The sequence below is a fragment of the Leopardus geoffroyi genome, chromosome B1 (assembly GCF_018350155.1).
Source record: "Leopardus geoffroyi isolate Oge1 chromosome B1, O.geoffroyi_Oge1_pat1.0, whole genome shotgun sequence".
In the NCBI taxonomy this organism is placed as follows: Eukaryota; Metazoa; Chordata; class Mammalia; order Carnivora; family Felidae; genus Leopardus; species Leopardus geoffroyi.
Window position 1 is genome coordinate 40,035,391 of NC_059327.1, and position 23,894 is coordinate 40,059,284.

The window sequence follows — 23,894 nt, forward strand, 5'->3', positions numbered from 1 at the left end:
ATATACTATTTATAAGAAAAATGGCTTCTAAAGATGTTCACATCCTAATCCCCTAAATCCGTGAATATGTTATTTTACAGGACAAAAGGGACTTTGAAGATGTGATTAAGGTAAGGACCTTATAATGAGGAGATTACCCTGGATTATCTGGCCCAACCTAATCAAATGGACCTTAAAAATCAGAGAACCTTTCCTGAGTTCAGAGAGGGACTAAGATATAAAAATGGAAGAATGATCAGAAAGATTATATGCTGCTGGCTCCCAATGTGGAGGCATAGGGCCATAAACCAAGAAAACGTGAGTGGCCTCCAGAAGCTTTCTAGCAAAGACACAGACTCTCTTCTAGAGCCTCCAGAAAGAAACAGTACCTTGCTGACACCTGATTTCAGCCCAGTGAGACCGATGTAGGACATCTACACTACAAAATTGTAAGACCATACATTTGTGTTGTATTTAGCCACTGGATTTGTAGTGATTTGTTACAGCAGCAGTAGAAAATTAACACACCCTACAAACACAGGAATTCAGCTAAATTTTATTTTATGGCGTTCCCATCAAAAAAGAAAAAAAAACTGTATACTTGGTTTATAATAGTATATGTTATGCTACTGAATGTATTACTAATAGGAGATAGCTTCTGTTTTGACTGGGTGTCAACAGAAACTTAATTCTTTATAATTTTCCAAACAGAACTTCTGGCTCTCTACTTTGTGTTTTGTTTTGTTGGTATTTTCTTTTAAAAGAACTTTTTTATTGTGGTAAAATACACATGAATTTTGCCATTTTAACTATTTCCTTTTTTTAATGTTTATTTATTTTTGAGAGAGAGAAAGAGAGACAGACAGAGTACAAGCAGGGGGAGGGGCTGAGACAGAGGGAGACACAGAATTTGAAGCAGGCTCCAGGCTCTGAGCTGTCAGCACAGAGCCCAATGTGGGGTTCAAACTCAGGAACTGTGAGATCATGACCTGAGCTGAAGTCGGATGCTTAACCAACTCAGCCACCCAGGAGCCCCTTAACTATTTCTAAAGGCACAGTTCAGTAGCATTAGGTACATTCATATTGCTCTGCAACCATCACCACCATCTGCCTACAGAGCTCTTCTGATCATCCCCAACTGAACTCCACACCCATTAAGCAATAACTTCCCACTGCCTCCTCCCCAGGTCCCTGACATCCACCGTTCTATTTTCTGTCTCTACGAATTTGCCTCCTTTAAGTGAAATATTTGTTCTTTTGCGACTGGCTTATTTCCCTTCATAATAAGAATCACTATGAAGCATAACGTCCTCAGGTTCATCTGTGCTGTAGCACTTGTCAGCATTTCCTTCCTCTTAAAGACTCAATAACATCCTATTGGATTTCTATATCACATTTTGTGTATCTGTCAAGGGCACTTGGGTTGTTTCTCCCTTTTGGCTATTGTGAGTAATGCTGCTATGTTCAATTTTACTTCTTATTTTGAACTGGTAACATATGCAGATGGTACAAAATGCAAAAGGAACAGAGGAAACAGTAAAAAGTGTATCTTCCTCCTACCTGATCAATCCTGTGGCTACCCACCCCGTTCCTCGCCCTAAAGGAATTGCTGTTACTAGTTTTCAGGATAACATTTATGCTTAAGATTTTAGAGGTTCTACTTGTGCTTATGGGTGTATATACACGTATATGCATGTAAACATGTATATTTTCACCTGAAATTCCATTTCGCCCAAGGCACATAGTAGTGATATCTTGCTGATCATTCTTTCTTGCATCTTTCTATGCATACACACACACATGCACACACAATTTTTTACTGTAGACAACTGCTTTAAAAAGTGTCCAGTCTTTTCCCCTTAAATTCCACACAGTCCCCATCAAGGTAATGAATGTTAATAATCTGATGCGTATCTTTCCAAGCCTTCCTCCATGCTTGCATAATTATATAGAACATTTATATTAGACATAGATAATACAAGGGATGTTTTGGTCCTTTGATTTTAAAAGAGTAGCATCCTAGTATATATATTATTTTATCTTGCTCTTCTCAGTTAATAATATATCTTGGAAACCACAACTCATTCTTTTAAATGGTGGCATGAAAGGCTGTGGCTTAGATGTACATTTCATTATGACTCTATACATTTTAAACTTTATTTCTTCTCCATGACATACATACCAACAGTGTTTAGTACTATATGACACACTGAGACATGACTTCTAGCCTTGCACGTTGATATCACATGCCACATTCCTAGAAGCAATTTTTATATTGCTTTGGCTTGCAGTAATTTAATTATAATAGAAATGACTGCAAACTCCATAAATACAAAATTCAAACCCAAACTAAATGCAACTCCAGCTCAACTTCCCCTCAGCCACATCCCCAAATGCTCTTGGCCACTTAATGCTACTCCACATGAGGGATGTGCAAAGGAGGGCAAATTAGAGCAGGAAGAGACAGCAGTCTTGGCTGATGGGTAAAATAACTAATTTTTGCAAAACATATAAAAACATCATCACATGAACACATTGCTAGGGCTGTTCTCAGGGTCCTGAAGGGTCCCTTACAAGCAGAGGGCTCTGAAGCATCAACTACATGGCAGATCTGCCTTTGCCAATACCATGCTCGTCATCTAAAAAAGGCATTATCAATTATTTCTGATAACCTTTGCTAACTGAACTCAATTCCAAAAAAATCTATTTGAAACATGTCTATATATACAATTCAGCACAGAATATACTTACAAATGGAATACATTTCCAGTTGCTGTCTTAAACGAATTTTGCTTATTGTGTCGTAAAAGCTGGGTTCTGATAAAGTTTCTGCTGTAGGTGGCACGCTGAATATCCTCATAATTTTCCTTTTGTTCCTAAAACACAAAACCAATACAGAAGAGAGATTTGTATTAATATCTATTGGACTGTAATGAACTCAGGACCATAGTAATCAGAAGATACATCACAAGGACTTAAGGGGTGCCTGGGTGGCTCAGATGGCTAAATGTCCGACCTGGGCTCAGGTCATGATCTTGTGAATTGTGAGTTTGAGCCCCCATTGGGCTCTGTGCTGACAGTGCAGAGTCTACTTGGGATTCTCTCTCTCTCTCTCTCTCTCTGCCCCTCATCCACTTGCATTCTCTCTCTCTCGCTCTCAAAATAAATAAACTTAAAAAAAAAAAAGGACTTAAGTAACAATGTGCTCATTTGTTTTGTATCTGTGAGATGCTTCCTTGGCTCAAGTGTTCTTTGTTTCCCTAAAAACCACGAAGCTGTACATGTATGGCCACAGGGCTCTAAGAAAGAAAAGAAAGCTGAAAACATCCCTGTAATACAACAAAGAGATGTACCTTCATTGCACTTCCACTCCTTCCTCTCACCAAAAGCCAAATACTGTATGGGAAAATGCATAAACAAGAAAACATCTTATTTTTCTCCTCCCTCTGGTGTCATCCAAATAAAGCTAAATTACTGGGTTAGCGAATAAACAGAATGGGAGTAGACCTTAATTTTGGAAAATAACGAATCACCATATTTCTTAAATACAATTGCATAGCCTTAGCGGGTCCATCTACTTAAAACTAACAACAGTATGTCTCTGCTTTTAAAACAGGAGGGTTGGGGGGGGACGTGGTGGCTATTTTTGGAAGAAAGCTGTTACCTGCAAGTAAACTGGTGATGGTGTGTGGAGCCTTCTCTCAGCCACCCTGGAGTACAGGCTGTCAATGGGCCAGCTGCTCCAGGGGTCATGTGGCTGGAAAGGCAAACCTGCCTGTCTGAGAACAAGTGTGAGTTCTGACCTGCTCCCCAGGCCAAACATCAATTATTTTTTGATTACTAATTAATTTGAACTATCTAATGCCTTTTAAAAAATTTTACATTTATTTATTTAAATTCAAGTTACTTAACATACAGTATAGTATTGGTTTTAGGACTAGAACCCAGTGATTCATTACTTATATAACCCCCAGTGCTCATCCCAAGTGCCCTCCTTAATGCCTATCACCCATTTAGCCCATCTCTCCACTCACCTTCCCTCTAGCAACCCCCAGTTTGTTCTCTGTATTTAAAAGTCTCATACAGTTTGCCTCCCTCCGTTTTTATCTTATTTTTCCTTCCCTTGCCCTATGTTCATCTGTTTCTTAAATTCTACATGAGTGAAATTATATGATATCTTTTTCTGACTGACTTATTCTACTTAGCATAATACACTCTAGTTCCATCCACATTGTTGCAAATGGCAAGGTTTCATTATTTTTGATCGCTTAGTAGTATTCCATTGTATATATATACCACACTTCTTTATCCATTCATCAGTCGATGGACATTTGGGCTCTTTCCATACTTTGGTTATTGTTGATAATACTGCTATAAACATTGGGGTGCGTATACCCCTTCGAATCAGCATTTTTGTATCCTTTGGATAAATACCGAGTAGCGCAATTGCTGGGTGGTAGGGTAGTTCTATTTTTAATTTTTTGAGAAGCCTCCATACTGTTTTCCAGAGTGGCTGCACCAGTTTGCATTCCTACCAGCAGTGCAAAAGAGTTCCCTTCTCTGCATCCTCACCAACATCTGTTATTGCCTGAGTTGTTAATTTTAGCCATCCTGATGGGAGTGAGGTGGTATCTCATTGTGGTTTTGATTTGTATTTCCCTGATTATGAGTGATGTGGAGCATCATCTGCATGTCTTCTTTGGAAAAGTGTCTATTCATGTCTTCTGCCCATTTCTTCACTGGATTATTTGTTTTTGTGTGTTGAATTTGATAAGTTCTTTATAGATTTTGGATACTAACTCTTTATCTGATTAGGTCATTTGCAAAATCTTCTCCCATTCCATCAGTTGCCTTTTAGTTTTCCTGATTGTTTCCTTCACTGTGCAGCAGCTTTTTATTTTAATAAGGTCCCAATAGTTCATTTTTGCTTTGGTTTCCCTTGCCTTCTGAGACATGTCTAGTAAGGAGTTGCTGTGGCCAAGGTCAAAAAGGTTGTTGACTACTTTCTCCTCTAGGATTTTGATGGCTTCCTGTCTTACATTTCGGTCTTTCATCCATTTTGAGTTTATTTTTGTCCATGGTATAAGAAAGCGGTCCAGTTTCATTCTTCTGCATGTCACTGTCCAGTTCTCCCATTACCATTTGCTGAAGAGACTGTCTTTTTTTTCCACTGGATACTCTTTTCTACTTTGTCAAAGATTAGTTGGCCATACGTTTGTGGGTCCGTTTCTGGGTTCTCTATTCTGTTCCATTCTGTTCCATTGTGTGTTCTATGTGTTTTTGTGCTAGTACCATACTGTCTTGATGACTACAGCTTTGTAATACAGCTTGAAATCCAGAATTGTGATGCCTCCATCTTTGCTTTTCTTTTTCAACATTACTTTGACTATTCAGGATCTTTTGTGGTTCCACACAAATTTTAGGATTGTTTGTTCTAGCTCTGTGAAGAATGCTGGAATTATTTTGATTGGGATTGCATTGAATGTGTAGATAGCTCTGACATTTTAATAATAGCAGTTCTTCCAATCCATGAGCACGGAATGTTTTTCCATTTCTTTGTGTCTTCTTCAATTTCCTTCCTAAATTTTCTATAGTTTTCAGCATATAGATCTTCCATCTGTTTACCTAGGTTTATTCCTAGGCATCTTATGGTTTTTGGTTCAATTGTAGATGGGATTGATTCCTTGATTTCTCGTTCTGCTTCTTCATTATTGGTGTGTAGTAATGCAACTGACTTCTGTATGTTGATTTTTTATCCTGTGACTTTGCTGAATTCACATATTAGTTCTAGCAGTTTTTTGGTGGAGTCTTTTGGGTTTCCCATGTAAAGTATCATGTTGTCTGTGAAGAGTGAAAGTCTGACTTCTACTTTGGCAATTTGTATGCCTTTTATTTCTTTTTGTTGTCTGATTTCTGAGGCTAGGACTTCCAGTACTTTGTTGAACAACAGTGGTGAGAGTGGACATCTCTGTTGTGTTCCTGACCTTAGAGGGAAGTTCTCAATTTTTCCCCATTGAGGATGCTATTAGCTGTGGGCCTTTCATATATAGCTTTTATGATGCTGAGGTATGTTTCTTCTATCCCTACTTTTTTGAGGGTTTTTATCAAGAAAGGATGCTGTATTTTGTCAAATGCTTTTCTGCATCTATTGACAGGATAATATGATTCTGAGTCTTTCTTCTCTTAATGTTGTATATCACGTTGATTGATTTGCAAATATTAACTCAGCTCTGCAGCTCAAGAATGAATCTCACTTGATCATGGTGAATAATTCTTTTAATGTACTGTTGAATTCAATTTGCTAGTATCTCATTGAGAATTTCTGCATCCAGGTTCATCAGGGATATTGGCCTGTAATTCTCCTTATTAGTGGGGTCTTTGGAACCAAGGTAATGCTGGCTTCATAGAATGAATTTGGAAGTTTTCCTTCCATGTCTGTCTTGTGGAACAGTTTGAAAAGAACAGGTATTAACTCTTCTTCCAATGTCTGGTCGAATTTCTCTGGGAAGCCATCTGACCCAGGACTCTTAATTGTTGTCAGATCAATGAAACAAGAGCTGTTTTTTTTTTAAACAATAAAAAAACTGATAAACCCATAGCCAAACTTCTCAAAAAGAAAAGAGAGTGGACACAAATAGATAAAATCATGAATGAAGGAGGAAAGATCACAACCAACACCATAGAAATATAAACAATTATAAGAGAATACTATGATAGATGATATGCCAACAAACTGGACAACCTGGAAGAAACGGACAAATTCCTTAGACACTCACAAACTACCGAAACTCAAACAGGAAGAAATAGAAAATTTGAACAGGCCCATAACCAGCAGAGAAATTAAATCAGTCATCAAATATCTTCTAACATATCTAATGCCTTTTTAACTTGCATAGAGAATACTGAAGAGCATGGGGCCCTAAGGAGAAGCAACTCAGTCCAGTGAATACTGCTTTTACTCTTCAAAGCACCCATCTCTCTCTCTCTCTCTTTTTTAATTGTACTTAAAGGAAAGGAGCCATGGTGTGTGAAAAAGAATAGTTAAATTATGCTACAACACCTGGAATTAAACCAGGAAATATTTATTGAGGATTTACACTGTGTGGCACACCAGGGACACAAGGTTAAAAGGGAAAGCCCTTGTCCTGAAGGGACTGAAGTTTTTGTGGAACAGACAGACAAGTAGCCACATAATACCAACATTATTCAGTAAGTGCTATGATATGGTCATGCACAAGAATCAGAAGGGAAAACTTAACATGTGCCAAGAGAGAATTGCTTAATACATAGGAATTAGTGTTTCTGCATTTCAGGCATGTTGGCCAAAAATAAAATGCTCATCCTAGAGTGACAGTGGGCCCAGGCTGGATGATAAAATTGAGCTACATTAGAAATGATACAAGCCAGTCAGGGTACCTGAGCTGCACTTAAATTTCCAACTCTTTTTTTTTTTTTTTTTTTTTGAGAAAGAGAGAGAGAGAGAGAGAGAGAGAGCAAGAGAGCACACATGCGTGAGCACAAGATGGGGAGAGGGCAGAGGGAGAGAGAGAGAAAATCCTAAGCAGGCTCCACACTCAGTGCCACAAAGCCCCACGTGGGGCTTCCTCCCACAACTCTGGGATCATGACCTGAGCCAGAATCAAGAGTTGGACCCTCAACCAACTAAGCCACCCAGGCACCCCAAAATTTCCAACTCTTAACGCAGTGGGCTCTTCAAAGCCAAACCTTGGTGTCCAGAGCTCGAGGACAGACCTGAATAGATAGTGCTTTCATAGCAAGAACAAAAATGCTCGATTTTGCAACAATGCATAAATGCAGTATTTTTGTGCATTTAATTTGGAACAAACAAACGTGTAAACCTTTTAAATGCCCAGTTTCTTATCAACCCTGAAATACTAAAACCTTTTACCTCTTGGCATACATGAAGAGAACAAAGCTAACAAGGATCACTACCAAGTAAACATTGGTGGCTTCATTCCAGGCCTCATGAACACTGTAATCCATAGAGCCATCGTCACCCATCACTCCGTAACCTCCAGGCATGGGGCTAGAAGAAAGAAAAGAGAACAGGGGTTCTTTTAGTTAGTGGTGGTATGACCATCTGGAGAAAGGCTGGCAAACATATGGCCTTCTGGCCAACTCCAGCCTGCTGCCTGCTTTTGGATGGCCCAGGAGCCAAGAATGGTTTCACATTTCTAAGTGGATATATTTTAAATGGTTGTAAGCACCTGTATAGTACCCTTGATTTTTGCTTTCCAGCCCTCAAAGTCTAAAATATTTATAATCTTGCCCTTTAAGAAAAAGTTTGCCAACCCCTGGGCTAGATAACTAAGGCATGAAATGTATTTCCCCTTATTTTTGATTTTGAAACATTGTATCTTCCACATGTAGGTTAAAACTCTAGTTAATCTCTATGCTCTTTCACTTGCCTCCCATGCAAGTGGGAAAGTTTGAAGCTTTATCTAGTTTTGGCCTCCTGGCCAAATGTGGTTGAAAGAAACTATGGGGTAAAAGTTACTTTTTGCTATTTACACAGCTGTGACTTCTATTCAAGGAAATGCATTCTTCCTACATTCTCACAGAAAATAAGAGTGGTAATAGCAAGTGTTTCAAATAGCAAGTAAAAGAGTAATGGTGTCCCCTTGGTGTTTGCGAGTTAGTTGAAAGTGCCTCCCTTGTGTTGGACATACAGGTAAATCTAAGTAAAATGACCTAATATGTGAAAGAAAACCAAAAAGCATTGTTTTAGACATTATATGAAAAGGAGAAAAATTGAACAAGTTATAGGCGATAAATGTACAGTAGTTTCTAAGAATTAGACAGCCATTTTCTAATTCCAAGAAAAAGAATATCTGAAATGTCCAAGGAATTGTTTTGCAATTTTTTTCTAGACATCCTACAACAATGAAGGCATTGCAGACATTCTTGCACAAACTATCCTCCAATCTCCTGTAAGATTCCAAAATGTTCTGCAACGTAGATCTGGCTCAGTGTTAACAAGTGGGCATTAAAGGCAGTCTTTCTTTCTTATAGCTTACCTCTGTATAAAAATGAATAAAATTTCCCCAGAGGTCTGCTCCTAAACCAGGTGGCATGTTTTCTCTGCTGACACCTGAAGTTTTTGTCAGATGTCTGGGGACATCCTATGTTCATTTACAATAAAGTGAGTGTCATGAGTGCTCATTTAATTTAAACTCTAGACACTGAGGTTAAGAGTGATCTCTTTAAAATATCTGTTGGTGTCTGATGAATATAAAGATTGATCTTGTAAAAATTGGCCAAGTAGTAATAAAAACAGAATTTACATTAAATTATAAAAATTTGGAGATGCAAGATCTAGATATTACTTAAACATTATACCATACCCAATTCCTTGATATTAAAGCCTGGAAATGGATTTTTTTTTTATTTAAAAAAAAAAATTTTTTTTCAACGTTTATTTATTTTTTGGGGACAGAGAGAGAGCATGAACGGGGGAGGGGCAGAGAGAGAGGGAGACACAGAATCGGAAACAGGCTCCAGGCTCTGAGCCATCAGCCCAGAGCCTGACGCGGGGCTCGAACTCACGGACCGCGAGATCGTGACCTAGCTGAAGTCGGTCGCTTAACCGACTGCGCCACCCAGGCGCCCCGGATTTTTTTTTTTTAAAGGAGTAGGAGATATAGGGAGATTTGGCATATTTACAGTTTTAACTCTTATTTCTTAAAACTGAACTCCAGACTTTCTCTGAAAGTGATCAGCCTATTTTAGAAATGGAAACTTTGGGAAGACACGAGACTATAATTGTCTTTATGATTTCTGGAATCTAGAATTTTGCTGGTGCTAAAATATAAAGTAACAACAACAAACATGTTTTTGGCAAAAAGAGATGACTTTGGATATCTGATTTGAGATGCTGCAGAAAGCCACGGACGATTGCACCACAAGGGTGGTAGGTTTCAGGATTGGGAGCTATTAGCAGATTTGGGAAAAAACAGTGAACATACAGCAGCGGCCATTGGAACATTTTGCAGGTGCCCGTTGTCTGACAAATCATAGAAGTGTTTCCTACCTGTTTTCTAACACCTGAATGGATCTGAGCCAGGTTAGTTTCTTGCTTCCACTTCTCACAAAATTCTGTTCACGGGCCCCTTGATAAATGGTGTATTCCTACAGAGCTTGTCTTCATCCTGCTACAAATATGCCAGTCTTTAATTATATGTAGAGAAGGATTTTGAATTACTACTGACCCAGAATGGTAAAATTTTAACATGAATTAAACAACATGGATTATACAACATCGCTGGTATGCAATGACACTACCATTCCACAGTTCCAGGGACAGGCACTTGAGTTATTTTTAGCACTGTAGTTGTGAAAGATTTGCACTGAGGGTAGGCCTTGCCTGCCCAGTCCTCCATCATGACCAATGGCATGGTTTTGCAAGACTACCAGGAAGAAGGAATGGCCTTGCCCAGAGTCATAGTACAGACCCATGGCCCACATGTGGCCTGAACTATGACCGTCACCTCCCAGCACGCTACAGTCTAACCAAGTGTACCCATACATACTTGCTAAGCGGTGACTACATACCACTACAGCCTTCTAAAGCAAAATGCACAGCTTCAGCAAGATCACCATTATGGCTAGCCACTTGCTTGGATCATCGTTCAGGGTTCTTGTGAGAAAACTGAACTTTTTTCACATATTTTTCCTGTGCAGTGATGCTTGAACAATTTCGGTAAGGGGATTCTAGGATGAGCTTAGTTAAGTCCCAAGTAAAACGTTAGTATCCAGAGACAGAGTTCCCAAAATATGACAACTAGAGCTTGGTTTTCGTTTGATAAACTTCCAGGCTGAGAACTAGCCGGGGATTAAGTGACTGTATCATAAGTTTTAAAATCAGTTTCCTGATACCATGTCTAGGTGGTTCTAAAATGGAGTATCACTTGTCATTCTGCCTTGAATATTACATTTTTGTCTCTCACTTAGAGCTTTGCTATCTTGATAAAAATTCAGATTGGCATCACTTACAGAGTTGCTTACAACACAATCCACTGCATAAATGTAATTTTCTCTGTCTTCTGAAACATTAAAGGTTTGGGCTCCCAAAGCAGAAGGGTACAAGGTAACAGGCCTTCAACCAAGAGGAAGAAGGGAATTAACATTTGAGGGCTTATATGTAGGGCAGTCCACATATTGAGTTTTTGCAATAGTGAGGCACTAACGCTCCATTTCACAGAAGAAAGAAACCGGGAAGGTGGTAGTGGTGGTTATGTAACTTGCCCAAAGTTGCAAGTAGGGAGTGGAGCAAGTAGGGAGTAGGGAGTGGAGCGGCAACTTGACTGTCACATATAACTGACTTCTAAACCTGAGCCCTTCCAGCCTTTACCCCGGTTCCTTGACACCGGCTCCTCCTGGAAGGAAATCCAGTCGCGAGGGTGTAAAATATAATCCTCTCCCACTAAGTGGCCACAGGCAGCTTCCAGAGCTGCCGGGAACATCCTTTGCGTTTCCGCCGCTCGAAGGCTGCGCGGGGCTCAATCTTAAAACGCTAGCGCTAAACTCCAGCCGCGCCGGGGACGTCTCGGCCGCCCCCTGCTCGCGCGGCCGTCGCGGCTGCTTCGGCTTTTTGTCTGCGTTTCTGGCCCTCGGAGCCTCACTATTCCTTACGACCCGGAGAGAGGCTCGCAGCGCGGGCTGGACTCGTAGGAGCCTCCGTGCCCAGGGCTGGGGGCGCGGAGCCGGCAGCGGACCCCTCCCTTCCCCTCCCCCGCGAGTCTCGGGCGGGGCGGGCCGGCGCGCGGGCGGGGGGCGGGGCCGGGTGACGCGGCCCCGCCCGGGGCCCGGGAGGCGCCGGGACGCGGGTCCACTCACGCTGCTGGCTCCGGAGGCGGCACGCGGCCAGGCTGCTCCGCTCGGGGCTCTTTCCCCCAGAGTCGGGGCCGGACGCGCGGGACCCGGTTACCGACCGGACCTGGACGACCTCTGCCTTCGTCATTTCCTGCCGGCCCGCCGGTTTCCGGATGAAACGAGGAGCCAGGTCTTTCCCCCCGCCCCCCCCGCCCCCCTTTTCAGTTTTTGAACGGGAGCGACGCAGCGACGGCCCCGGTGCCGCCCCCGGGCGCGTGAGTGGAGCCGGGCTCCCTTCCCCTCCCCCGTGGCGCGTCACCTCCGTGCGCCGCCCTCCGCGAGCCCCCGGCCCGGAGCCCGGAGCCCCCGCGGGAGGGCTGGGCGGGCCGGGGTGGCGGGCTCTGGTGCTGGCGGCGGGTCTCGCCGCCCCCGCCTGGAAGTCCACGTGGGTGTTGCGGTTGTGTGCCAAAACCGAGCGAGAAGTAGCGGGGACGGGTCATTACCCGGGAGTTCCATGCCTCTGCCCGCCCCACTTCGGCGCGCCCCGGGCGTGATTGTCAGCGTGGGAGGGGGGAATGTGCATTGATTGTCCCACGAATCGGGATTAAGCTGGAAAACACGGAGATTTTCTTCTTTCGTAATGAAGGCATAGAGTTACTTTTAGTATTTAATAGTTAAGAAAGCATAGGCTTTCCAAATTATCTTTCCATTTTTCCCTTTTAATAAATGATGCGTGGCTGAGATTGTTGAGGTGTTTTAAAAACTGGATGTGCCCAGGATGCCGCAGTATTGTCAGTTGAAGTGATTTTTGTGTATTAAAAAAATTGTGTGTAAAATAGATTTCCTTGGGAAATAGATTTGAAAAATGGATTTTCTACCATAAGAGTTAATGAATTTATACAGGATTTCAGCATCAGTGTTCAAGTAATCAGATTTCAGTGGTTGGTAGCAACCTTGGGAATAAATGGCCACTTGTCCACACGCTTGAGGTCTTAACTATTTATGTTGAGCTAGTTCTCTAGGATCAGCTGACTGCTAATTATAATTCATACCAGATCTTGTAGTGGTTGTATCCTTAATAAGCAGAGGTTAAGAGCTAACCTTTAACCCAAATCTCTTTGCAAGTTTTCTCTGCCTTTTTTGTGGCTCATTCTGTTACAGTTAAGCTCATCTTTGTCTGGATGAAGAACATTGCTTGGTACAATAATATACTAGCTTTATTTAGAGTATTAATACATATTAACTTTTATGTATTATATATACATTGTATATTCATGTAAGTAATTTATAAATATAAACCATTCAGTTTGACTCTAAAGTTGGAAAATTAGGAACAGTAGTAATGGGTAATGTTGAGTACTTGTTTGCCAGGCCTCTGCCAAATGGTATGTGCTTTATCATTTAATCTTCTGGGATAACTTTTGCATAGGCATAGTTTGCTCAGAAATTGTGAATACATGGGTTTGATTTGAATAGATCCAAATGTGGAGTATGTACATTAATTACTTCTGTTTCTGTTTTTGTGAAGAAGGGTGTTGGCAATATAAAATGACTCAGTAAAAGAATGTGTTTTTCAAGTTGGAAGATGGCTTTAAAATAGCATAAAACTGCAATTAGTCTCTTTATTTGGGTATTCAATAGTTTCTAAAGTCCTGTGTCTCATATTTATCCAAATTCTGATTACATATCATGGTCATCCAATGAACAGGTTATTCTTAGACATTGGAAAAAGGTAAATTTGGGGGAAACCTTAATGGCCCTTTTGAAAGTTTGTGTTTCCAAAAATACAATGTAATGATTTGTATAGGCATAACAATGAGAGTATGATGGTAAGGTCTAACAGTTTGCATCTTCTGAGAGTAGAAGAGGTTGAAAAGCACTGGAGAGGATGAGGGACGTGCTTGGAAATGTGTCTCATTTGTGATGAGAGTATATTGGACTTAACCTGTCTCCTGATTCTAGTGGTCCATCGTTGGAGAGAGAAAGAGGTTGGGAATGCTTTGCCAGTCACTATTATAAGAGGGTTCCTTTCCCCTGTGGGCCTGTGGGCCTTCTCTTTGGGGGGAGGGGCAGAGTGGAGAGTTGTCATCAATGGAAGGATGTAAGAAGAAAAAAATGCACATAGTTTCTTTTGGAGTTAATGTTTCCACCCATTGTGACTAACTGATTCCTGTCAGCACTTGCATCTTTAGGCACTTTCCTAGTAGATACTTGATAGCTGTGGGCAGCCACTGGTAGATCAAGGAAAGAAAGGAAAAGGGATGGGGTGGAGGGTGGAGACAAAGCACAAGGGGTACAGCAGAGCATTAATAGGCTTTCCATTTGGGCAAAATTTAGGCCTCCAGTGGCCTCTGTAATGAAAATCGTTCTAATGGTATTGACCGTATGTATTTAAAATCTCTTCTATGATATTTGTATCCAAGAATCTGGAGAGTATCCCTTTAATGTGCTTTATAAACAGTGGAACATTTAGAATACAGTACATGAAAGTTACTGAATTTTTCACCACAGCCATTTCTGTATGTTTGTTGTTGGAGAGTCAGAATGACCATAATGACAGCATTGGCTCCTGTTTGTAAGGCATTTAACCAGTGTTGTTTCATCGTTTTGGAAGATAAGCTCTTCTCGTTCCTTACTTCAAAACTTGGCTCTCACATGGAGTGCCCTTTAAAGCTCCAGAGTGCAGGGATCTTTTCTGTCATTCATTGCCTTATCTCCAGAGCCTAGAACAGAGCCTCACCCATGGAAGGTACTCAGTGACTGTTTGTGGAATGAACCCAAATACACTGGAATCCTGTCCTCTCTTCTTTCCACTACCAAAGATCCCATTTAACTTTAGGGGCAGGGCCACACCAGCTTTACCTTCTCCACAGAATCTGCAGCTCACGATAAGCCCAGTATAAATGTATACTGGTATAAATGTTAGCTGTTTATACCACATACTTTGGCATTTAATCCCTTATGGCTTTATACCGTTAAATAAGTTTTTCTGCATGTTTTGTTTCCCCACCTAAAATAAAGGCTACTGAGGGCTGAGAATATATAAGGTACTATGTTTTCCTTATTCATCCAGTATAATATATACAGAGTAGGTTTGTATTTACTTATTGAGTGAATATTAGATACCCTAGGGGAAACATCAGAGATATTCAGCATGTGATTCCAGTCTTCAGGTAGGTAGTATTTTAGGTGGGCAGACATTGTGTGCACATGTGAAACAGTATGAGAATTTGCAGCTAAATAAAATAAAGTGAAAATAATAGCTAACATTTATGTAGTGCTTAAAATGTGCCAGATACTGTTTCAGGAATCTTTGCCTGTTAATTTGTTGGAATGTCAACAATCTTTGGAAGTAGGTACAGTTATAATCCCATTTCTTAAAATGAGGAAACTGAGACCCAGCAAGGTAATTAAATCACTTACCCAAGATCACAATGCATATAGTAAGGGGACTGGATATGAGCCCAGGCAGTCTGGCCCCCAAGTCAGTGTCCTTTCTCTGGGGAGTTTTTCTTGATCAAAGAAGACAGATCTAAAACTTGACACTAGTTTCTTGGCTGTAAAAGGTTCTCTTTTTCAAATTTCAAAGTAGCATAGGTTGCAAGGACTGAGCTGCAGAAATAGTGCTGAATTTTTCAAATGGAAGTGGTTGATCAATGGTTCCGGGGACACTACATTTTGAAATGACTAAAGGCAAGGGAAGAGAAACTGAATTTTGAATCTCAACACTGAATGAGGATTATAACTCTTCCGTAGGTGTTGAATTCAAGGACAGTGATTCACCAGGATGTAGGATAATGACTGTTGAAGTTTTTAATTTAGTGTCAGAAAACGTGAAATATAATATTGAATAACACTTGATATCTTACTACCTTTCTTTTTTAAACACTTACTAGATTTAAACCCCAGTGGTAGTAACTTACCAGAACGTAAGTGTTCCTGAAGGTTTCCTGTGCACTTATATCCATTTGCTGTGGCCTCATGTGGAATCTTGATCCACTTGTTCAGCTTGTCTTGGGCAGTACAGAACACTATTGGCCAGGCGGCCTCTTCTAGTAATATTTCTTTGATGGAAAAAAAAATGTAAAATTGTGCTGTTGATTTGGTGACATACCTGGAGTGAAGTCATTTTGAAGCTGCGTGGAATTAGAAGAGGGGCTGCAAACAAAATCCAGCAAGATGGAAAAAAAAATGGTATTCTCTGAAAACCCACTTTTGTGTCCCTTTTGTCAGGAGCTGACAGTATTATTTTGGGGGTGTTGGGCATCAAAAGAGACACTGAATCCAAATGACTCCACAGATAGGGGAGTACATACATCAGCACACCCACTGTCCAGGAATCAGAGGAGGAAGTGCCCTTGAATGAAGCATGGGCTACAAACCTGGTTAGCGGCCAGGGAGGACACACGCTCTGCAGGTATAGTATTCTGTGTTATAGGTCGTTTCTGCTGGGTAGGAGGTCATGTTGTTTGTCTTGGGGGTACTTTGTAATAGGAGTCAGTGAAGAAATGACCTGCTGTTTCCATTTTCATACCAGCACATATTTTGGGATGACCTGTCATAGAAGCAGTTTATAACTGTGAACATTGTCCCACAGTTGTGTTCTATTTAAATATCCCAAGAAATAATTGGAGTTAAAATAATCTATGTCCAAATGTCTATCCAATGGGCATGTTAGCCTTAATCTTAATTTCAGGTTCTTCTCTGAATGGGGAGTTTTAGGGAAAGAGAAATTGAATTTATTTTAGTTCTATCAATATGAATTTATTTAATTCATTTATTTTAGTTCCATCAATATGGGATAATTTAATAAAATGTCTACTGCCCCATTTTATGAATTTTAGGTTTGTAGAGCTGGATCCTGAATGTGATCCAGTGCGATTGTTCTTTAAGTAGAAGTGTACGTCAGAATGACCCAGGGTTTATGATGAAAGTAAGCGACACCTTAGCTGACCCCTAGAGATTCAGATTCTTTAGAGCTGCGCCTGGGCGTCTGTGTTTTAAATCATCTGCAAGTGATCCTAGTCCCCACCTCCCCCTTAGGTACCAGCTGTGTATTTTATAGATAATAAAATTGGGCAAAGTCAAATGACTTGCCTTACCTAAAGCTGGTTCAGTGGTACCAAGATTGTGTCACCAGATGATACGTAATTTCAGAATTTTGGGGCTGGAAGAAATTTTCCAAATCAATTCAGCAGTTCATTTTATAGCTGACTATAAACCATGCTTGTTCATATAATTTTCAAGTAATATATGAATATAGGGAAATAATATTTTTTCATAGCCTATCTTCTATCCTGGCCAGGATAAAGATTAAATGGTAAATCACCAGAATTTCTTTATAATTTTAACATGTTTTTGTATTAACTTCAGGAATTGTCCATTATTTGCAGTATTTTTATTGTGTATTTTGTGATGCTCTGTTAAAGTTTTTTTGAAAAATACAGTATTTAATGCTAAAGTGAAAGATTAAAAAATTTTTTATTTGAATCAGTTATTTTTCAGTCTTAGCTAAAATGTAAATACTGTGAGAATTTGTACTGCTTTATTAGAGTTTTGTGTTTTCAAAATCTGTTTGATTTTTAACTTTTTTTTCTTTGTGTTTTAAGGCATCTTACCTTGGAAACAGCACAGTTTGGCTTGCATCCATGTCATCTTTGAGTATGAGAGAGAATCCTAATTTCAGCATGTCCTCAGAGACCAAAGAACCAGGTTTGTTCCTTCAAGAAGTCTCCTAAAGGCTGTGGAGCAGCATCCACTTCCAGAAGTCAATAAAAATGTGTGTCGATGATGCCTGTGAATGGACTATATGGTCAAGTGACTCATTAAGATAATCATGGAAGAATGGTAAAAAAAAAAAAAAAAAAAAAAAAAGTGAAGAAAAGGCAAATTTCAAGAAGCTACCCCAGTATCATTTAGGATTTTTAAGGAGTTGAAAGAAGATAGTTCTGAAAATATGAGTGACAAGACTCTAGCACAAGTCTTTATATGTTTCTTACATTACCATTGTTAACCCAGCTGCTTTTGTGTGTAATATTTGCATTATTTTCCTCTACTGCAATAGCTGGTAGTTTCCTCATGATCAGAGTTTTATTGTGTTCGGATAGAGAAATAGTAGATACAGTAGGAGAAATGGGAACAGTTCATTGGATTGTTGACTCCAGAAACCAGCTTCTGCTAATCACTAAAGGGACAGGATGTTGACAAATTGCTTCTTCATAATGTGCTGCTGTTTGTTCACAGTTTTTGTGGCTTCAGATTCATCTTTTATCTACTCCTCAGTCTCTGTATGTGCCTGCTTTTTTCTTGCGCAATTTTTTAGCCTGAAGATCTGATGACCGTATTTTTTCAGTTTAAAAATAAGAATTGTATCTTCATAAATAGACCTTTGGTATGGTTCTCTCCTACCCTTGCTTGTTTTCTAAGATCAAGAATAGAATAATTTCCATTCGTTTTTGGGTTTGCTCGTCTTTCTATTTTTGTATTCTTGTTCAGTTTTTGTTTTCCTCTACTCTTCCTAGGTGGAAATGAAGGATGATCTCTGTGTTGTGGTTTTAGTTAACTAGGAGACCAGAATAACATGGGTCGTAGACATTTATAGAAAATTTACAACATCTTTTAACCATTACTGTTTTAACTTTGTTTTAAACCTCCGTCAGATTTCTTTTTAGCAATATTGATGTAAATGTTACCTTCATACTGTGCCCTTTCCTTTTTGGGGGAGGCAGTAAGAAGCAGGGATTTCTCCAAATGCTGATAAGCATAGAGAGAATATGAGAGAGAGAACGAGAAAGCTTTTGTACTTTACAAATGAAGCAAAAGAGAAGGCTTTTGTACTTAACAAATGAAGCAATTGGTCATTAAAGTCATTAATGTGTATACACACATTGTCAGTATAAAAATTAGTTTGTGGCTTAGAACTAAGATTATTAACTGACAGTAAATTTTATTGTTTTCAACCCTTCCTACTTTTGTGACTTAAGTCAGTTGACCTGAGCCATAATTTTCTTCTTTGTAAACTGAGGAAGCCTTTGTTCTTATGAATCAAGTTTTACCCAACAGAAAGAAATACAAGCAGAAGCGATTTTAAAATTTAAATTAGTAAAACAGAATTCCAGAAACCATTTTTTAATAAATATTTCCTTTCCTAGTAGGCCTGTTTACTTCATCCTTTTTTCACTTTTCTTCCCTATGTACTTACTACTTTTACATTTTTTTTCTCATCTGTCTAGAATTTCTTGCTTGGTGTCTGTGTTTTGCCTGCTTCCTGCCTTTTCCATGATTCATCCTCCCATTGAAAATGATTTCTGTTCTCCTTACCCTCTATTTCCTTGGGTGGGCTTCCTGCCTTGTCTGCCGCCTCCAGTCTTTTGTTATCTCTTGTAATTCAGCTCCTGTCACCTCCAGCTCCTGCTTGTTTTACCCTCCCCTCTGTCCACTGCGCGTCCTGTCCACTTGCATCCCACTCACATCTCCCGTCAGTGGTGATCTCGTCTCTTCCACTACCTCCGTCTACTTCTGTCAGTATAAGTACACTGATCTCTGTTGTGTTTCATTTAGTTCTGATCCCTTCTCACCTCTGAACTGATGATGTTTTCTTTGTGTACTTTTTAGTCATTGTGAATTTGCCTTGTGAGCTCTCTTCTATTTTCCTTGTCCCAGGATGGCAGGTATTGCTAGATGGATTTGTTGTCAGTATTTGCATAGAACACGGATCCTTGCTGTGTATTTCCTGGGTAGCCAGGATGAATCAATTATTATTAACTTTTCTTGGAACATTGAGCTTCCTGTGTTTTCTGCTTCTAAGATTTAGATTGCTATTCTAGAAGACTAATATGACTTTAAAGAGAGTCAGGATAGTCTTATGATGCTGTCATTTTAACTCTTTATTCAAGAGTTCATGACAGACATTTGATTCACTCCCTTGTTTTAAAAAATTAAAGAAGACATCCTTACCAGGTTTGGGGGTAGAATTGGGTGGAAGGTGGGAACAGAAAGGTAAATACTAGAAAAGGATTCATAGTCAATATCTAGAACTGGGAAGAAAACTGAAAACACAAACCACATGCTTTAACATTTATTAGGTAAAAGGTCTGCTAAAAGAATGAAAAGTATCAGTAATTCTGTTAACTAGTTTTCGTACTAGGTCATTGGTATTTTTACATTTCCATTTAAGTTCCAACACCTTTATTTAATGTTTAACAAAACAGAAACTTAATCTTGTAAATATTCATTTTGTTTTGAGAGACTTGATGTCTCCTTATATATTAACCTATAGCATTTTATAATTACACTGTAACATTCTCAAAAATGCCATTAACATCCAGTCCTGTTTCTTGTATGGGAAAGCATATAAATTGTATGGTTTTGTCCCTGTGGACACTGTAGTCCTGTTGTAATGAAAAGTAGCCTTTTGGCAAGCGTTTACTTTATGCCTTTGATGATTTATGTCGTCTTATGTCTTTCCTTAATTCTTGTATATACTATGAACATGGAGCTATCCTGTAATTGAGTTTCCTATAATGTATATGAACTCCTTTGAGTAGACTACTGTAAGCGCAGATGCAGCTTTATGAAACTTAAAAAAGAAGAACCCTGTATAGTATGTAATGTATTTAAATAGGATTTTAAGAGTAATGCTACACACTGGGGTTGATCAGACTGAACATTCTTTCTGCCCAAGCCTTCTCCTATTGTGATGGTTACTGTTGGGTGTCTTGAAGCTGAAGGGATGGCTAATAGTGTGATAATGTTTCTGTAATATTCACCACCCGTGAGCAGCTAGTGAAAATAACGTCACAACCATGGGTAAGCTACTAAGGAGAAATTTATGTAGCTGTGCTTGGTACAGGACTATGTTCTACAATTACAGAGATGAACACCATATAGTCCGTTCTCTCTGGAAGCTCATAATTGAATAGGGAATATTGATAAGTAAAAGATTACAGTACAATGTGGCAAATGCTGAAATACACATACATAGTAGTTATCGTAGGAACAGACTAATTGTATAGGTTAAAAACCTAAAAAGTTAGATACCAGATATAATATGTATGTAACTGGTGTGTGTAGTATGTATCGTATATAAATTCTGACTGTAATGTAATTGCTGGTGTATCCCTTATTATCTGGGCAGGTTACTTAAAGTACTCAATTTGAGTGTCTTCCCCTTGAAATTGTGATGATTATCTAGGATTGTTATATGAATTAAATGAGATAATATATAGGAGGTGCCAGTATGGTCCCTTCTTCAGTTGTTTTGAATTTAGAGAACATGATAAAGGATTATACTCTTCTTGTATATATAATATTGCTATGCAGAATGCTTGGAATTCCCATTTTAAATTTGCTTTTATAGTGTTTAAGAAAACTAAACTAACTCAAAACCTTATAGTCAGTCTTTTTTTTTTTTAACCAAAAGAAGTTTCTTTGATCTATTTGCCAGTGCAGTTCTCAGTGACATACTTTTGAGTATGTTATAAAATCCGTCTTTGTATAGTTGTAATCCCAACACTGGGTTACATATAACAACCTGAATATAGTTTCTGAATTGTATCTATGTTTTTGTTATTTTAAAAGGTGTTTACATTAACTTCTTTTAACAACCAAACTGAACAGTTTGCATTTTCTAATGTAGAAAAAATTGCCACAACAATATAATATTGTTATGTTTATGGTTGGTTAATTTCTTCCTAAATTAACAGGTCTTTAAGGGTGTATGTCCTAGACTATATGATAAATCAGTTTGGGTAAACTTTTCACTTGATGGAACAAATTGATTCTTCTGATGTGCGTTGTTTGGCCTTGTTTAAAAAGTCCCCTAATTCATAGCGTGATTAGACTTGTCTGTTGTGATTTTTTGTAATGTAAGGTTTGAATTTGGGTAATTTGAAAATATCATTTTTGAGATAAATCAGCCAGCCCAGAAATTTGTTACAGATCAAAACATATGTCTTATTTAAAGCTTCTTTATTAAAGTTCGTTATGTATAATCAAGAGATTTAGATAAGTTTAGTTTGTGGCTGGTGTTTATTTGTATTGACATTCATAAATTTGTATTGACATTCATAAATAGGGAAACTATCTCCATAGGAAGGAGAACTTGATGTATTAGTATTCCAAAGCTTAGCTTAAGCTGGTTATGATTAGAAAAGTGGCTTTCATGTGTATTCTCTGGACGAATCTCAGGTCTGTGGGCATGTTAACAATAACATTTTTAATCACCATAATAAATAGTTAGCAGAGACATTTGGGAAATTGCTGCAGATGATGTAGAATGAGCTGAGGGTAGGGTTTGTCTTTTACTGTTCCCTGTTCTTAGAGAAACTAAATTTTTTCCCGATGGTGTTTTATTTTTTCTTGGATTTTTGTTAATACCAATAAGAAACACTTGCCATTATAGAGCCTCAGTAGGGCCAGGCTCCAGGCATACATTGAAGTTTTTGCTACTACTAATGTAATTCCTTCTAATAAAATTTGATTTTTTTAAATTTTTTTTTTTTTTTTTTTTTTTTTTGTTTAAGTTTATTTATTTTGAGGTGGGGAGGGCAGAGAGAGAGAGAATCCCAAGCAGGCTCCTCACTGTCAGCGTGGAGCCTGACGTGGGGCTCAAACTCATGAACCATGAGATCGTGACCTGAGCTGAAATCAAGAGTTGGGTGCTTAACTGACTGAGCCATCCAGGCAACCCAATAAAATTTTGTTATGAAATATATTTTATACACTACACACTTACGTAGTATGTAATGTATGTTTATATTGATGAGTAAATAATGTTAGGATATTTCTGCTGAGCAATAGGTTTGTTGTTGTACATATTTCCTACTATAAAAATGAGGAAATTGAGGGAGGTTGTTGAACTGTCCAAGGTCATAACCAGTCTTAAATGGTGAAACCAGGAATTTAAGCTAAGTCTGATTAAAATCCATGCTTTCATTCACTTTTCTGTACTAACTTAAAATATTATTTCTCTCCTTGAGAGGCGCCCAGCTGGCTCAGTCAGTAGAGCATGAGGCTCTTGATCTGAGGGTCGTGAGTTTGAGTCCCACATTGGGTATAGAGCCTACTTAATAAAATTAAACATTTTTTCCTTGAAAAAGTAAAATTTACTCTTTTATAAATGTGTATTATTTTGAGCTGAGGAGCACTGCTATTAATCCTCTGCTGTATGCCTAATTTTTTTTTTTCCCAGAGTAAAAGAGCTTTGTTAATAGTTTGTAAGATTATAGAAAGCTCAGTGTTAAAGTGATCAATGCTTAGTGGAAAGAACAAAATCAGATAGTACAGAAAAGTATAAAGTGGGTGGTGAAGTGAAAATCACTAGTGATTCACTTCCCAGAGGTTAGCATTTGGTGTAAATTATCCAGACATTTGGTAAAAAAGTACATATATGTGTATCTTTAAAATACAAATAGGTTCATAATATGCATATTGTTTAGTAACACTTCTTTTGTTTATTATATATTGGCCATCATTCCACATCGTTGTAAGTTTATATCTTGTTTTTTCATTTTTTAAAAATAAACTTTTTATTTTAGAAGAGTTTTGGATTTTTTTTCTAAGTTTATTTTCATTTATTTTGAGAGAGAGAGTGTGTGTGCGCAAGCAGGGGAGGGGCAGAGAAAGAGGGGGAGAGAGAGAATCCCAAGCAGGCTCCATGCTGTCAATGTAGAGCCCGATGCAAGGCTTGAACCCACAAACTGTGAGATCATGACCTGAGCTGAAACCAAGAGTCAGACACTTAACTGAGCCACCCAGGCGCCTCACAGAAGGTTTTAGATTTATAAAGAAATTGCGAAGATAGTACAGAGTTCCCAGTTTCCCCTCTCTTTAACCTCTTAACGTTAGTGTGGTACATATGTTATAATTAATGAACCAAACTGATAACATTATAATTGGTTGAAGTCCATACTTTATTGTGATTTCCCTTTCATGAGTTTTTACCTCCTGTCTTTTTCTGTTCTAGGACCCCATCCACGAGTCCACACTGCATTCAGTCATCATGTCTCCTTAGGTTCTTCGTGGCTATGACTGTTTCTCAGACTTCCCTTGTTTTTTATGACTTGACAGTTTTGAGGTGTACC

The 23,894-nt window shown here is 38.9% G+C and overlaps 2 protein-coding genes across 12 annotated transcripts in view; one reads left to right on the forward strand and one right to left on the reverse strand.

Moving 5' to 3' along the window:
- SMIM19 (small integral membrane protein 19) overlaps positions 1-11,949 on the reverse strand; it is a 28,342-nt gene extending 16,393 nt beyond the window's left edge. For 2 of the 4 annotated variants that reach the window (XM_045459068.1, XM_045459037.1), the window contains exons 1-3: positions 11,836-11,943; positions 7,889-8,026; positions 2,731-2,855 (exon numbers count right to left, since the gene is read on the reverse strand). In XM_045459068.1, coding sequence (XP_045315024.1) covers positions 2,731-2,855; positions 7,889-8,022 — 259 coding nt within the window. In that variant the 5' untranslated portion in view covers positions 8,023-8,026; positions 11,836-11,943. Of the gene's footprint in view, positions 1-2,730; positions 2,856-7,888; positions 8,027-10,030; positions 10,152-11,835 lie in introns of all 4 variants that reach the window. The other 2 variants (XM_045459048.1, XM_045459059.1) reach the window with 2 other exon arrangements.
- Positions 11,887-23,894, forward strand: part of SLC20A2 (solute carrier family 20 member 2) — a 108,441-nt gene continuing 96,433 nt past the window's right edge. For 2 of the 8 annotated variants that reach the window (XM_045458965.1, XM_045458931.1), the window contains exons 1-3: positions 11,887-12,001; positions 16,045-16,228; positions 17,421-17,523. The gene's annotated coding sequence lies outside the window, so the exon portion shown is untranslated. Of the gene's footprint in view, positions 12,087-16,044; positions 16,229-17,420; positions 17,524-23,894 lie in introns of all 8 variants that reach the window. The other 6 variants (XM_045458938.1, XM_045458947.1, XM_045458958.1 and 3 more) reach the window with 6 other exon arrangements.